The sequence below is a fragment of the Emydura macquarii genome, unplaced genomic scaffold, assembly GCF_026122565.2.
Source record: "Emydura macquarii macquarii isolate MOO-44397 ecotype Brisbane River unplaced genomic scaffold, CSIRO-AGI_Emac_v2 contig_3451, whole genome shotgun sequence".
In the NCBI taxonomy this organism is placed as follows: domain Eukaryota; kingdom Metazoa; phylum Chordata; order Testudines; family Chelidae; genus Emydura; species Emydura macquarii.
The window spans coordinates 3,834,867-3,849,847 of NW_027133588.1; the positions used below are offsets into that span (position 1 = coordinate 3,834,867).

At 41.7% G+C, this 14,981-nt stretch overlaps 1 protein-coding gene across 6 annotated transcripts in view; it reads left to right on the plus strand.

The window, feature by feature from the left end:
* The window catches only part of ACSBG1 (acyl-CoA synthetase bubblegum family member 1), a 77,619-nt gene that overhangs the window by 57,494 nt on the left and 5,144 nt on the right, over window positions 1-14,981 (plus strand). For all 6 annotated transcript variants that reach the window (XM_067534686.1, XM_067534684.1, XM_067534682.1 and 3 more), the window contains 2 exons: window positions 4,989-5,206; window positions 14,526-14,665. In XM_067534686.1, coding sequence (XP_067390787.1) covers window positions 4,989-5,206; window positions 14,526-14,665 — 358 coding nt within the window. The remainder of the gene's footprint in view (window positions 1-4,988; window positions 5,207-14,525; window positions 14,666-14,981) is intronic.

Below are 14,981 nucleotides of genomic sequence, written 5' to 3' on the forward strand. Positions count from 1 at the left end.
AACATACATGCAGAAACCAAACAATCCTGCCAACATATGAATGCCCATGATGCCTGCTGTTCCCACTGCTTCTCTTTCTCGCTCCCTCTTCCATTTCCTTGCTTCTATGGCAGTTCTGGGTAATTAAATCATGGTTCAGAATTACACATTATTCTATGAATTTTCCAAATCTTTGTCTTTGCTTTCGGAGTCAAAATCTGTGTATTTCAGGTAAATAGTCTAATAAAAGCAACATCCTATGAAACACTCTTTATTAGGCTAGCAAATGTTCTCCTTGCTTAAACCAGGTTTCTTGATTCTTCTGAAGCACTCAGCTTTGTTGAGTCCTTTGTAAAAACCAGACTGTTGTGTGCATCCAGACTGTGAGGTTACCTGTCTACAATAACTTTGTAAAGGCACCGTTGATTTTATCTAGGTTTCATATAAACATTAAGATGAAAACCTTGTTTAAAGCAGTAACAGCAGGTGGGTTATTATTTAATCTTCCAGTTTCTTAGATTTAACCCTACATGGATTATATTCATCCATTGGCAGAGGGCCCTCCATGCTGCGAAAGCTCTTCATTGTTGTAGATTTGAATCATCCTGTTATGTGTGTGATTATTATTGGTGTAATTTTAACTGTTGAGACCCAGTAATGCATCTGTGAAGTTAACATAGTTTCTTGTACCAGCTTTACAAAGTTTGATAGGCAGTACTTGTCCTTCACCCTAAACCCTTACCCAACCTGTGAGGAACCTGGGTGGAATGATTACATAGGGGCTGCAAGCCAAGGACGTGAGCAGACCGTCCCTGAATATGTTGGTACAGAAAAGAGTGTTGGGCTGGATACTGGGAGAAGCTATTCGGTTCTTGCTTCCCTGGTTCAATTGGCCAAGAACCTCATATAGGTAGAGAAAAGGGTGAGACTGCACTGGATCGGGGTGCATTTTTCTCTTTACTTCCTGAACAGGGCAGCTACACCAAGCTTGATTTGATCAGATTTTACGTGAGATTATAGTATTCATTCCTGTGTCATTTACATTGTTGAGTAATTTTGTGAACTAGGCACCTTCCTAGAATTTTATTTCACTAGTCTGTTATCCTAAATGTAAATGAAAGATTAGAAGTGTGAGGTGAATCTCTAAGGGCCCTTTTCTTTTACCTAAACCAGTGTTATAAACCATAAGAAACTATTTTCAGAAGTATGAAAACACCTTGACTATGAGTTTTGTGTACTTTTAATTCTACAACACATTTTCTCCTTCATTTTCCCCTTCCCTGTCATATTCTTTTCATCCAGGTGATGGTGTTAATATTCTAGCAGTACAGATGTGGTGATTTCACAAAGAATACTATGATTTTAGGGGGTTTGGTCCAGCTCTAGTATACAGCAGTGTTGAGCAAGTTGTGGAAAAAGACATTGATGCAATAGTGGTAAAATGAAGAATCAGTTGTGCTCTGAAAAAAATCTGGTATAAATGTTCCAACATGCTGATACTCTGTTTGATATGATGTTCTCTAGCATATGAATTTCAGACTGCTGACAAGTTTTAGTTCAAATGCAACACTGCTATACATTTTTGTTGTCTCTTTGGAACCCAAGAGTGATTGAGTGTACAGTGAATGCAGAATCAGGCTTTTGATGTACAAATCACCAGCAAATATCAGATCCCAAAGCAGATGGGTTCTTTAACATCTGTCAAGAAGAGGCATGCGCAGTCAAGTTATATGCCACAATGTGATGCCGCAGTGAATTCTGAAAAAATCTGGAGCTGATACTCAGTCTGCATTCGAAATTATTTATATTTCTGGCTAATGTATATCCAGACAACTATCAAGTACTCTGTAGTTTCTCTGGGCTATTAATTGTCACCCTCCTACTGATTAATTTAAATAGGCACAATTCCAATGTTGATATTGTTAACTGTTTCATTGCTGATCATTTTTGGCAGAAACATCAATGTGCTCTATCCCAGAGTCCCAAGTTGCCTCCCACATCTACGTAGCTGGCAAAAGCCCTTATTGCACTGAACCCAGCTGCTAAAACTTCTAGTTTCACCCTTGACGATTTCTATCTCATATTTATGCATTTTTACTACAAAAATCTGAAGCAAACTGAAAACGGAAAATTGGGAAAGGACAGAACGAATATAAAAAACAATATATTTTTTATATTGATTCAGTAAAATACTCTATTTTTGTAATGTATGAGAAGCTGCTACAGTATTTCCAGTTTGCTTTGCTGTAGAATTGATTCACCTTGCTACAGTGTCCATTGAGCATTGTACTTGAGAGGCAGTGTGGTCTGGGGGCTGCAGTGCTGGACTGAGACTTGGGAGACATGGGTTTTCTTCCTGACTAGCCTGCTGGGTGATGTTGGGCATGCCACTTAGTCTCTCTGTGCTTCAGTTTCCCAACTGTAAAATGGGGATAATAATACTGAACTCCTTTGTAAAGACTTTGAGAACTGCTGATACAAAGCACTATATAAGAGCTAGGTACTATTATTATTCTCCTATGAAAGAATCTAGGATGGAGAGGGAGCAGATTTCAGTTTGCCTACAGCAGCATAACCCTGAGAGCTGAAGCTGAAGGCAAGCCCTATTGAAAATCAACCTATTAGTGGCAGGCTGGACACATCAAGAGCTACCTATTGAACAGTGGAGTTGCAAAACTGGAGTGCAACATGAGAAGGTGCTTGTGTTGGGAATACGTGTGGTGACTGGCATAACAGCACTGGAATGAGGAAAGGCAAGGTCACGTTAGAAGTTTGTGTTTGGGAAGTGGGACACTGGGAACTCAGAAGTCATTGATAAAAGGGATCAAAGGAGAAATGCTCTGTTTCCCCAGTAGTAAAAAGGTGAATAATGACTCTTACCTTTTTTGTAAATCACAGTGAGATAGGAACATAGGAATTGCCATGCTGGATCTGACTGTGGCTTGTCTAGTCTGGTGTTCTGTCTCTGACAGTTGGCCAGTAACAGACACTTCAGAGGAAGGTGCAAACCTGGAGTGAACAATTATGAAGTAACATGCCATTGTTTCCTCCCATCTTTTAGTTGGACCTGGGTTTATTGTGATGCTTTGGGGTTCAACCCATACCGGTAAGAGGTTCTGTCACCATCTGCCCTGGAATCCTGGGTGTCTCTGTGCTGTGCAGCCTTGGATCAGAGTATGTTCACCAATAACATGCTCACAGCACAATAGCCTCACCCTGGCTTCCATCAGCCTTAGTTACTCTTTGCAAGGAACTCCAGCACCCCTGGTCCCAAATTTCCTCCAAACTGTCTGCCCTGTAGTGTCCACCCTCCTTCTCCAACACTCACAGGAGTTAAGTTCACTGCTTCTTTAAAGAGGCAGTAAAGAGCAGCTCAGTGACTTGACTGGGGTTTGACAAACATTCTCATTTCAGTCACAGAACTGTGTTGGTTTTATATTAAAAGTAAATCAAGATTATTAATCAAAGAGGCATGGATTTAAGTGATACCAAGTATAACGAATAAAGATAGAAAAGGTTACAAGCAAACAAAAGTAAAAAATACACTTCTCAGACTAAAACCTGATTTAACAAACTAGACTCTCTTGTTCAAAGAAGTATTTCTCCCCAAGTCTCTCTTCCAGCATGGCTGACCAGGCTTTCTGGCCCAGACCCTTCCTGGATCTCAAAGTGCTTGGTTCCTTTGTCTCTTCAGATGAAGGATGCCAAAATGGCGTTTTCTCTCTGCTTATATCTTCCCAAAGTTCATTGACCATGTTTCAAGAAGCAGCAAGGCTTGCTGGGGGCTGCAGTCTCCATCTCCTGTTGAGATTAAGTGGTCATCTTTCCCCACTTGTTCTCCTGTTGGCTTTGTTTACCTTGCATGTAAATGTGCTTTTCTTTGTCTTTGGTCACACCTTGATTAATTTACTTTGGAGACAAATAGCTGTCTTCCCTCCTGTCTGGCAGAAAACCTGTTTCTCCCTTTGTTTGGTCACAGACTTTTAAAGCATAATATTATAGATATATAAGCATATCCAGAATTACTCATATAAGTGTTAATACATTTCACAATGATATTAATCGCCAGTGTGTCATTAGTTTTCAAATGACACCTTTTAGATACAGGTTATGATGACAGTGTGTTAGGTGTAGTGAGTATACCTGGCCCAATGAGGGTTGCTGACACAGAGCAGAGATTAGCAATAGTACTCTAACCTGCATATAAATAATGTTTCTTCCCACTCCCTTTCAGTTAGAGGTTGGTTTATGCATCCAAGTGTCAGGTTTTATATTCTTTACCAAAAAAAAATTACCCTATCCAATCTGACAATCTCATTAGCTATAGGTAACTTATACTTACACAAATTGGCTGTTTGTCCGGGAGGCTCATAGTTTTAGATCCCAGAAGTCACGGAAGAGCCCAGTGTACCACAGTGCCTAGATAACGTGGTGGATGCATTATAGATACATACAGTACTGGGGGCTCAGTGAGTTTTGTTCTATCTCTGGGAGATATCTACTGTATTCTTTAAAGATTACCTACCTTTGTTCATTCCTTTAACTTCCCCATCTTCAAGGCTCTGTGTTGAAGCTCAAGACAGTCTTCATGCTAGAAGCTTAGCATGTTGCTTCCACTCACTTTGACCCAGGGTGTCAGTCAAACCCAGTTTCCTGCATACTGCACAGGGCACAACTACTAAATCAAAGGGCTGGCCTAGTCAAGAGGCAATAAGGTGCAAATGCGAGATTTCAAACAGAGAAGTGTTTTAATGCTCGAAAAGAAAAAAAGTACCCTTCAGCAGCAACACAGGGCAAAATCCTCAGCTGGTGTAAATGTACATAACTCCACTTACACTGCTGCTTTACATCAGCTGAGATTCTGGCAATAACTTTCTAATTGTGACGGGAAAGAGTTTATTTATACCTTCTCAAGGTCTTAGAGATGAGATATTTTAAAGGTTCCCTCTGTATTTTATCTGGCTTTTCTAGCTTTCCTTATTAATCTTTTCCTTCTTCTTCCCCTGTAGCTGTGGCAAAGCAGTGCCTGGCTGCAAAGTGAAACTGGTGAATGAGAATGCAGATGGCAATGGAGAAATTTGTTTCTGGGGAAGGACCGTTTTCATGGGTTATTTAAATATGGAAGATAAAACAGAAGAAGCTTTCAATAATGATGGATGGTTGCACTCTGGAGACCTAGGAAAACTAGACAAGGATGGCTTCCTTTATGTTACTGGAAGAATTAAAGGTAAAAGGCAATCTCTTCCCTCCATTTTATAGTAACTATTCAGTGTTGTTCAGTCACACAGCAGATAAGCACACAGGAATTGCCTTATTGAATCAGGCTTGTGGTCCACCTGGTTGAGTATCCTGTCTCCAACTCCAGCACCAAGTGTTTCTCAGAGGAAAACTCACAATAAGTAAATATGAGAGAATCTATCCCCATGAAGGTCTCATCCTTAGAGATTGGCTTAAGCATTGCAACATGAGGTTTTATCTCCCTTCCAGTATTCATTTTGCTAGCTCTATATAACTATAACTCTGGGTATTTTGTTACCCAGATAAATGTCCAGTCCCGCTTCAAATCTTGCTAAGTCCTTTGCCTCATTGACTGATCAGAATATTCAGATGCTAATGTTAGACAATCACGATGTTTTGTATTCAGTTATGAATCATGGGGCTACATGCTAGAAAAGGGTGCCTAATGAGACCCAGGAAAACTCACTGTACTCTTACTGCCATGTGGGAGCCGGACACCTGAGACGGCTGTAAGCTCTGTGTTTCCAGTCCAGTTGAACAATGCTTTCTTAAGTTTTGAGGGTAGAAGGATAAGTTTAAAAGCAAAGAGGCATAGCTGTGTCTGGTAACAGTAATTTGATTGAAATGTTGACCAGGAAAGGTTTTGGTAATTTGTTTGCATGAAAGCTCTCTTCCAAGATACATACTCAGAAGGGTGATATTTTTTCACAGTTCAGATGCTTACTAAACCACCTTGTGTAATGAGTAACTAAACCCCAGAAGACAAGATGAATCATGAAGAAAGTAGCTGCATTTGCTGGTGAATTTGTCACAGGATAACGTTACCATGTTCAGTCAAACCCAGTGGGCTTTATTAGATGCTATAATTAGCCTTCACTGAATGTGATCATTTTGGCCTCCCTTGATTCTCTGCATTTCCCTTTTCTGGTTACTTTCCTTTCCCCCCATGTTTTTCTTTAACAAAGAGGCCCAGTTCTATTATCATAATGCTTGCATTACACTTATACCTTCCATGATGGGAGTGCCATTTAAAAAATAAATAAATACTATAAATTAAGAATAAATTAAAGCTAGGTGAGCCAGTTTGTATAAAATAAATACTGTCTGAATTTCCATGCAAACTTCAAAGTCAAGTCTAAAGTCAGTGGTTCCCAACCTGTGGCCCTTGGGGGCTTTCAAAGTGGCCCACCACTCCCCTCCCACTGGCTGCAGAAGGGATCTGCTGCCTAAGGACCCAGGTGGAGCACATTGCCACAGGGCTACAAGACGGGTGCAAGCTCCTTGCTACAGCCAAGGGAAGGGCAAATCAATGCTCCCCTCCCCCTGGCTGTTGCAGGGAGCACGGCAAAGCGCTCCTCCTGGGTTCATAGGCGCTGGGGTCCCTGCTGGCACAAGAGGGAGCAGAGATCAGCACGCCCCTCCCCTGGCTCCAGCAGAAAGCAAAGTGCTTTGCCTGGGTCCCTCCGCGCTGGAGTTCCTGCTGGAGTCAGAAGGAGGGGAGCACTGATTTCCTGTCTCCCTGGCTGCAGAAGGGAGCCACTGTCTACGGACCCAGTTGGAATGCACAGGGCTACAGGACGCATGCAGTTTCCCTGCTGCAGCCAGGGGGACGGGAGATCAGCAAGGAGGCAGCCTCCTCGCTGAACATCTTCTGTCTAGCTGCAGTGCCTTACGGTTTGGCATGCACTTAGCAGGCCACCCACCGTGACTTAACAGCCAGGCCATGTATTTCAGTGTGTAGTGTCAGTCACTCATCTACACTAGTGCTTTGTCTGTGAGTGTGTGACATACTGTGAGTAATTTGTAGGTGTAAAATAGTGAATATAAAAATGAGCACAGTAGCATCAGAATGTTTACTTTAAATATGTAGTGGTTTGTAGTCCTTAATGGTGTATATGTCAATACATTTTTTATGAGTTGATAGACTGGTGGCCCTTCAGGGTTGTAAAAATGATATTTGTGGCCCTCAAGCCAAAAAGGTTGGGAACCACTGACCCATTTAAAATATTGAAAGGTTAGATAAATTTCCCCCTCTCTCCTTGAACCTGAAACAGGTCTCCTCCTTGCTGAAATCCATCTCAGCAGGTCTGACTGGTGTCTTGAACTTTCATGAGTTCTGGTGGGATTTTCAGTGCATCAAGGATGAGATGCTGTTTTGTGATGTTTCTGACACTTAAGATTTTAATAGAGTCACATGTCAGAGATAGTTAGATGAGAGAACCCCCTTAATAGAAGTTTGTTGGGGGTGAGCCAGAAGCAGTTACAAAATTACAGGGGGTTTCCTGGGTTTGGAAAAGTTGAGGTGAAAAGTTGAGGAGGAGGAAATCTCTAAGGTTTAGATAAACATCTGATTTGTGGAGGTATAGCCAGACATTTAAGATTTGATATAGTATAGTGTAGACTCTCATCTTAGAAATATAAATTGTGCTTCATAAAATAATTCTGTACACACATTATATTAGCAGGAAAATAATTCTGTTGTATTGACTGTGCCAATGTATATGGATTTAGCAGACTGAACAATGTGTATAAAACAAACATGAGCAGGGAAAGTATATAATACACTAAAGCCTCCAAAGCTGTTACTGAGCACTCATGAAGTTAGGACCTAAACCTGTGAGTAATAATTTCCCCTGAGAAGTGCTGAGTTCCCTCAAGTGCCATTGAAATGAATAAAGCTCAGTAGCAAATGGAATCAGGTACTGAGCTATTGAATGAGCTATCTTTGTTAAGCTTTTCCACCTCAGACTTTTAAAAAACTTGATAAAGATAACTATTTTTGTATCACAGAGTATTAAAACACTGAGACAACTGATTATCACAGTTAGGAAGTTTGAAAGAAATGCTGATCCATGAAGTATAAGATATCTGAAGGGGAGTGTAAGGAGCAATAAGCTGGTTTAAAAGTAAACACTGAACATCAGAACTAATGGCTTTCTCCTCTCCATTCTACTTTCTCCCTACCTCACTACTCACTGTAAACTTGGAAGAGAAAGTTAAACTATTTCTCTTGGCAAGTATGGCTGCCAAAATGGTAGTTTTACCATAATACACAGCACACAAGTCAGACAGTCTGATGTTTCTCATAAGAAATAAGACACGTGTCAGTTTTCCATAACCTTTTCTTTCCTTCTCATTTTCTCAGTTTCCTTCTTAGACTCACCTGTTTGTCAGACTTAATATGTACTGCAATATGCAAATTTTGATAATTTAGAAAAACATAATTCCACTGAAACAGTTAGTCAAATTTCTATCATCTTATTGTATTCAATACCATGGATTTTGGCAAAGAACCAAATTAAAAGTAATACAGACAAGAAGCCTCTTAGCTAATACCGATTATGCTATTGGCAACTGAGAAACTGATTCAACAAATACTTACAGATGCTTACTTTCATGTGCAGTAGTAGTGCCATTGACTTCAATGGAAGTATGTAAGTAAAGTTGAGCACTTCCATATAAGTACTTCCAGGATCAGGTCCCTTAATGTTATGACTTTCAGTTACAATATTACACAGAAGTCCGGGATAACATTTGTCTGCCGCCTTCTGTACTGAGTACATTATTTCTTGAAGTGTTTTATATATTTAAAAGGACACAATTCATTTTAGGCACAGAAGGAGGACACCAGTTTAATGCGCCCATAGTTTGCGTATAGGATGGTGAAATATATTAAGAATTGTAGTCATCAAAATATTTCACTTTAATTGTCAGGCATTCAAATAAAAATGCACGCTCCTTCCTTATCAAGAGGAAACAGCAAAACATCACAAGAATGTTGCCCTTGTTTGGTATTTTTAAGGTTATTTTTAGGCACATGTCGATGATAAAAGTGAAGGCAGGTGCCACACTCCTGGTCCTCTGCACTAGAGCTGGGTTCAATTTTTCAGTCAAAACGTTTTCTGTGAAGAATCCAGATTTGGCAACACTGACAAATTTGTGTCAAATTTGGCAAATGGTTTTGGTAAAAAGGAAAAAAAAACACCCTAAAAATTCTGAAAAAATCCAAATATTTTATGGACTTTTTTTAAAATCAATTTTTAAAATTTGAAATGACTCTTCACTTTAAAATGTCCTCTGTTTTTAAATAAAACTAATCAAAAACATTTTAAAATGGTCAAAACCAAAACAAATCATTTTGATTTTGGAAAAAACAAAATGTTTTGCTCAAACTGGAATGAAATTTTGACTTCTTCTTTGAGTGGTGTCCCTGTGGGTTCTCCACTTCAGGTGTTGGCACATCTTAATTGGAGATTTCTTTCAGCAGTGCTTGTCTGGTTTGCGCATACATTGTCCCTATCTCATGGCACTGTTGGCACCTTGCTCAGTGCACATGCAACCAGACCCCTTCTGTTCCTTCTCAACCGTCCATGGTCCAAGAAGGAGCCCTCAGCTGTTCCTATCTTTAGCTTGTCCTAACAATTAGATAGTCTTTAGATAGCATTAGTTTAGTCATTAGTTAGCTACTTACCTTTCCTCATTTACCCACTAAAAACAATTTTTCCTCAAAGCATAGAATAGTTTTTTACCTCAGGGAACCTGCTATTATGCTGGATTCACCAGGATTTAAAAGATGCATGTCTTGTAGAGACACGATCCCAGCATCAGATGCATACTCTCAATGTGTTCGATGTCTGGGTGCGAGACACATACCCCAAAAGTGTACCATCATAAGAACCTAAGTGCAGCGCCAGAAGGGGCAGGGACTCAAACTCATTTTAATGGAAAAGTCATTGAGACCCACCTCTGATTCTGGCCAGGAAACCTTATTGTTAAGAGTCCAGAAGAGCTCAAACCACAGAAAAATCTTTGTGGAAAAGAGCCTCAACTCTGCCTCAGAGAAAACCTGCAAAAAAGAAGAGCTCACCAGCAATATCTCTCTTGGAAATACCAACAGTGCCAAGATTAAATATTTATGAGGCACCAGGTTACTCAGGTACCATCCATTCAGGGGCACTGAATGGCTCTCAACATTCCGGTGTGGAGTCAAGAGTCAAAAATAAACCAACCTCCTCCACTACGGCACCGACAAAACATGTGGCACACAGACAAGTTTCACAGGTCAAACCGCCGCCAACCAACTTAACATTAATCTCTGCACCGATTCCAACTACCGCACCAATGCTGACAGTGGCACCGATAATGGTGACAGAGCCGACCCAGTCCTCGGCACCAACTCCGACTATGGAACTGATCACGACTACGACACCGAGTTTAACGACGGCACCAATAAAAAAGCACAGTACCGACATTGGCACCGGGACAAGAACACACCTCAAAATGTCATTACTGCCATCAGAGAAAGATACATGTAACATCCACATCTCAGTCACCGCTGTTCAGCACAGATATCTCCCCAATGCACATTGCCCCTGATGAGGCGCTATCTCCCACACCATTTTCCAGTGGAGAGGATGAGGGTGAGGAAGGAGTCTTCTCCTCCCAATGTTCCTCACCTGCCAAACCAACTGCTGAATATCCAAAATGTAAGTCACATAGCAGACCCATAGACAATCATGGTATGGACAACCATCGTTCAGGCTGCCTACACCTATCCCAGTGCACTGGCCCAGCTGGGATACATGATCCGCCTATACAAGGGGTTATAGCAGACCTCCTGACTCCTATAGGGACAAAACCAGATCTCCACCATGAACTGTCCCAGTCATTTCTGAACCACCTCTGGAGATTTCTGAAGAAAGGGAGGAAAGTATTGAGCAGGAAACATCACCTCCAATGGAAAACTCATCTTTCTCATTTGATGAGGCAATAATACCTTCTCCTCCTTCAACTGCAGATGACTTCAAGGAGTTTCAGGAACTTTTTAAAAGAGTAGCAGAAAATCTGGAAATTCCACTTGAAGAAGTCACTGAAATGCACCACAAGCTGCTATGAATTCTTCACACCACTTCCTCATCAAAAATTGCCTTATCAATTGACGAAGCACTATTGGAGCTGGCCAACAACATCTGGCAAACTCCAGCAACCATTCCACCAACTTGCAAGAGGGTGGATGAAAATATTATGTCCCCTTTCAAGATATGAAATTTCTTTTTACCCAACTCATCCCCAATTCCCTTGTTATAAAGGTGGCAAATCCACAGGGCAAACAGCCACAATATTAGTCTACACCACATGATAAAGACTGGAAAAGGCTAGACCAATATGTGCGCAAAGTGTACTCATCTGCTACATTACAACTATATGTAGCTAATTATGTTGCATTGCTCTTGAATGATGACTACAACAATTACTCTAAAATCATGGAATTTATTAATGAAATTCTGGAAGAGAGAAGAGAGCAATTCAGATCGCTTTTTGATAATTAGCTTTTTGATAATCATTGATAATCATTGTGAGGAATCAGAAGCACTGTTTGTGACTGGTTGGGGAATCTAACTTCAGTATTAGCCACCAGTTTGGGAGAATCTGCTCTTCTTTTGCAGCCTGCCCTGACCTGGGCATTTTCAGTAGGCTACTCAAGGTACAGATGGGTCACATGCACACCAATCACTCTTCCACTACACAATGACCATCTATTCCAAGACAATGGTTGAATTCTCCATCCAGATCTAGAGAAGCTTCACCTGAAAGCCTGGCTCATACATGGTTCTGTCCCAAAGAACTAAACTGTTCGGAATAAGTTAAGCACATATTACTAAATAGCAGAAAATCTACAACACGAAAGACTTGCCTTAAAAAACGGTGGAGAGTGAACATATGGTGTCAAAACAAACATATTATTGCTGTATCCATACCAATCCCAGTCATAACTGAATACATCCTAGAACTAAAGAAATCAGGTTTTTCAATGAGCTCAATCAAAGTTCACTTGGTGGCCATCATCGCCTTCCACCATAAAATCGATGGCACCCCACTGTTCGCACAACCAACAGTTAAATGCTTCATCACGGGTATTCAGAACTTATGCCCTCACATGCACCCACAGTGCCATGGGATCTGTACCTAGTCCTGCGAAGTATTATCAAGCCTCCATTCAAGCCCTTAGCAATGTGCTCACTTACACACATGTCCATGAAGATGGCATTTTTAATGGCCATTTTTCATAAGGACAAAGTCACTCAGACCTCATCCAGAATTTATACCAAAAATCACCTCAGCTTTTCACATAAATCAGCCAATCCTATGTTCTTCCCAAAACCTCACAATAGTGCACAAGATGCATTATTACATACATTAGATTTCAGACATGCACTAGCTCTATCTAGAAAGAATAAAATCCTTCAGAAAATCCTCTAAACTCTGTATCCATCACGGCATGATCCAAAGGCATAGCCATTTCCACACAGATTATCGAAATAGATATCAGAGTACATTCATTTATGCTATCAACAAAAGAACGTGCAAGGCCCCGAAGGGGCCAAAACACATTCCATCAGAGCACTGTCTTCATCTATAGCATTCCTCAATAACATACCAATTGTAGACATATATAGAGCAGCTACTTGGACCTTGACACATATTTTCACAAAATGTTATGCTGTTGATCAGGCTTCCAAGTCAGATGCATCAATAGGCCTAACAGTACTGTCATCTATTCACCCAAGTAATTCCGAAGTCCCTTCCGTCCAATAAATCCGAAGTCCCTTCCGCACTGTTCTAGAGTCACCTGAAGTGGAGCACCCACAGGGACACCGCTTGAAGTAGAAGAGAAGGTTACTCATCCTGTGCAGTAACTGAGGTTCTTCAAGATGTGTGTCCCTGTGGGTGCCCCACTGCCCACCCTCTTCCCCTTTGCTTTGGAGTTCAAGGTAAGGACTCTATAGTAGAGAAGGAACAGAGGGGGTCTGGTCATGTGTGTGCCAAGCAAGGTGCCAATGGCACCATGAGACGGGGGATGATGCATGTGTGACCCAGATGAGCACTGCTAATAAAAATCTCCAGTTGAGGATACGCCAACACCTGAAGCGGAACTCCCAAAGGGGGACACATCTTGAAGAACCTCAATTTCTGCACAGGGTGAGTAACCTCCTCTCCTTGATTTGCTGAAAATTTTAAAAAATTGAGTCAATTTGACCCAAAATAATAATAATTTATTTAATTGGCAGCAAACAAAATATCTATTATTCATCCAGTCAGGACCATCCCTGGGGGGATTTGGGGCCTGGGGCAAAGTACACTGTGTGGGTTCCCCACCCTGCTGCTGTGGCATACCCTGGGTCTCCGGTGCCTGGGGGGCAAGCCTGCATTTTAGGCCTTTCTTCCCCAGGCCTCGTGCTCCTACCCCAAGCAAGGCAGGAGGGTCCCTGACACCTATAAGATGGTGCCGCCCCCCAGCCACCCCGGGGCTTGAGGGGGAACATGCCATTTATCTTCTCTTGCGCAGGGCGTCTCTTCTCCCTCCTCCCACCTCCACACTTACCCACCTTATGACACCCGGCTCTCCCACTCCATCCCCACAGCCCAGCCTCACCCTCTGGCCTGGGGGGGGGCACCAGGCTGGTCCTTCATGACCTGCAGCGGAGACGGGGGGCGCGGGAGGCTCTGAGGGGTGGCAGGCTGCACCTCCTGCCCAGCTGCAAGTAATGAAGGGCCGACTGGCGCCCGGAGGCCTGGCCCCCTCAATATGTGACTGCTCGGCTCCTGCCCAGTCTGGCGTGTAGCCAGGAGGCAGGCTGCAGCTGCCCTCCTCCCGCCCAGTCTGGAGCAGGGCCCACCAAAGTGCAGGGTCTTGGGTGGTTGCCCCGATCCGCCCTGCCCTAGGGACAGCCATGCATCCAGTCCTACTCAGGACTGCCTCAGCTACTCCCTGGCTGCTTTGTGCATGATCTGCTTCTTCTAAAGATCCCTCTCTATGTACTTGCTTGTACTGGCCTGTCCCCTCTTGGTGGTTTAAAGAATTGTTTTTTTATTATGGTGCCAGCTGTGAAAGATCTTTTTGGCAGTTTAGGAACACTAGAGCATAAAAAGAATGCCAGATAGCGCTGAAGGGATCCCAACTCCTGAAAATCCCAGCACCAAAATATCAGTAATACCTCGAGAGTTGTAATTAATCTTCAGTTAACCAAGAATTGAGGTTATCTGCAGTCTGGTATAATGTGTTTTGCTTTGTATGCATAGTAGTGTGTGTTTGTGTGTATATTAGAGAGAAAGAGTGCCCACTAGGGATATTGCAAAGGATTTATCTGTTTTTCAAGAGGGTTAATTTTGACACATAAACAAGTTTTGTTCTCTTTGAAAGCTATTGGTATTCCTGGTATCTTCTATTAGCAGGAATGTGATAAATGGTTCTTAGACAGCTGTGAGGAAGTGATTTGAATTTAACTAATGTGTCTTTTTATGCCTAGAGCTAATTATTACAGCTGGAGGTGAAAATGTGCCTCCAATCCCAATTGAAGATGCTGTCAAAAAGGAACTGCCCATTGTTAGCAATGCTATGTTGATTGGAGATCAAAAGAAGTTCTTATCAATGTTGCTAACCTTAAAGGTAAACTGCTTTTACTGTTGATTTCACACAATCACACCCCACTAAACTCCTGAGATTTAAAATCTTTCAAATATTTTGTTAGTTTAATGAAGCCTGAAGTCTAGAGGTGAAAAGATTTGAAACTTCCTGGATATTTTTCTGGTTTAAAAATTAGCAAAGGTGTGTATGGGTGTGTGTAGTTCCACATTGGGAAAAATGTTCAAATTAGAGAGCAAATTCTGCTGGCTTTACTCACATTTGCTGTGAGGTTTTTCACAAGTAAAGCAAGCAGGACTTGGCCATAATGCTTTATAGTAGAAGAAATACTTCACATCCA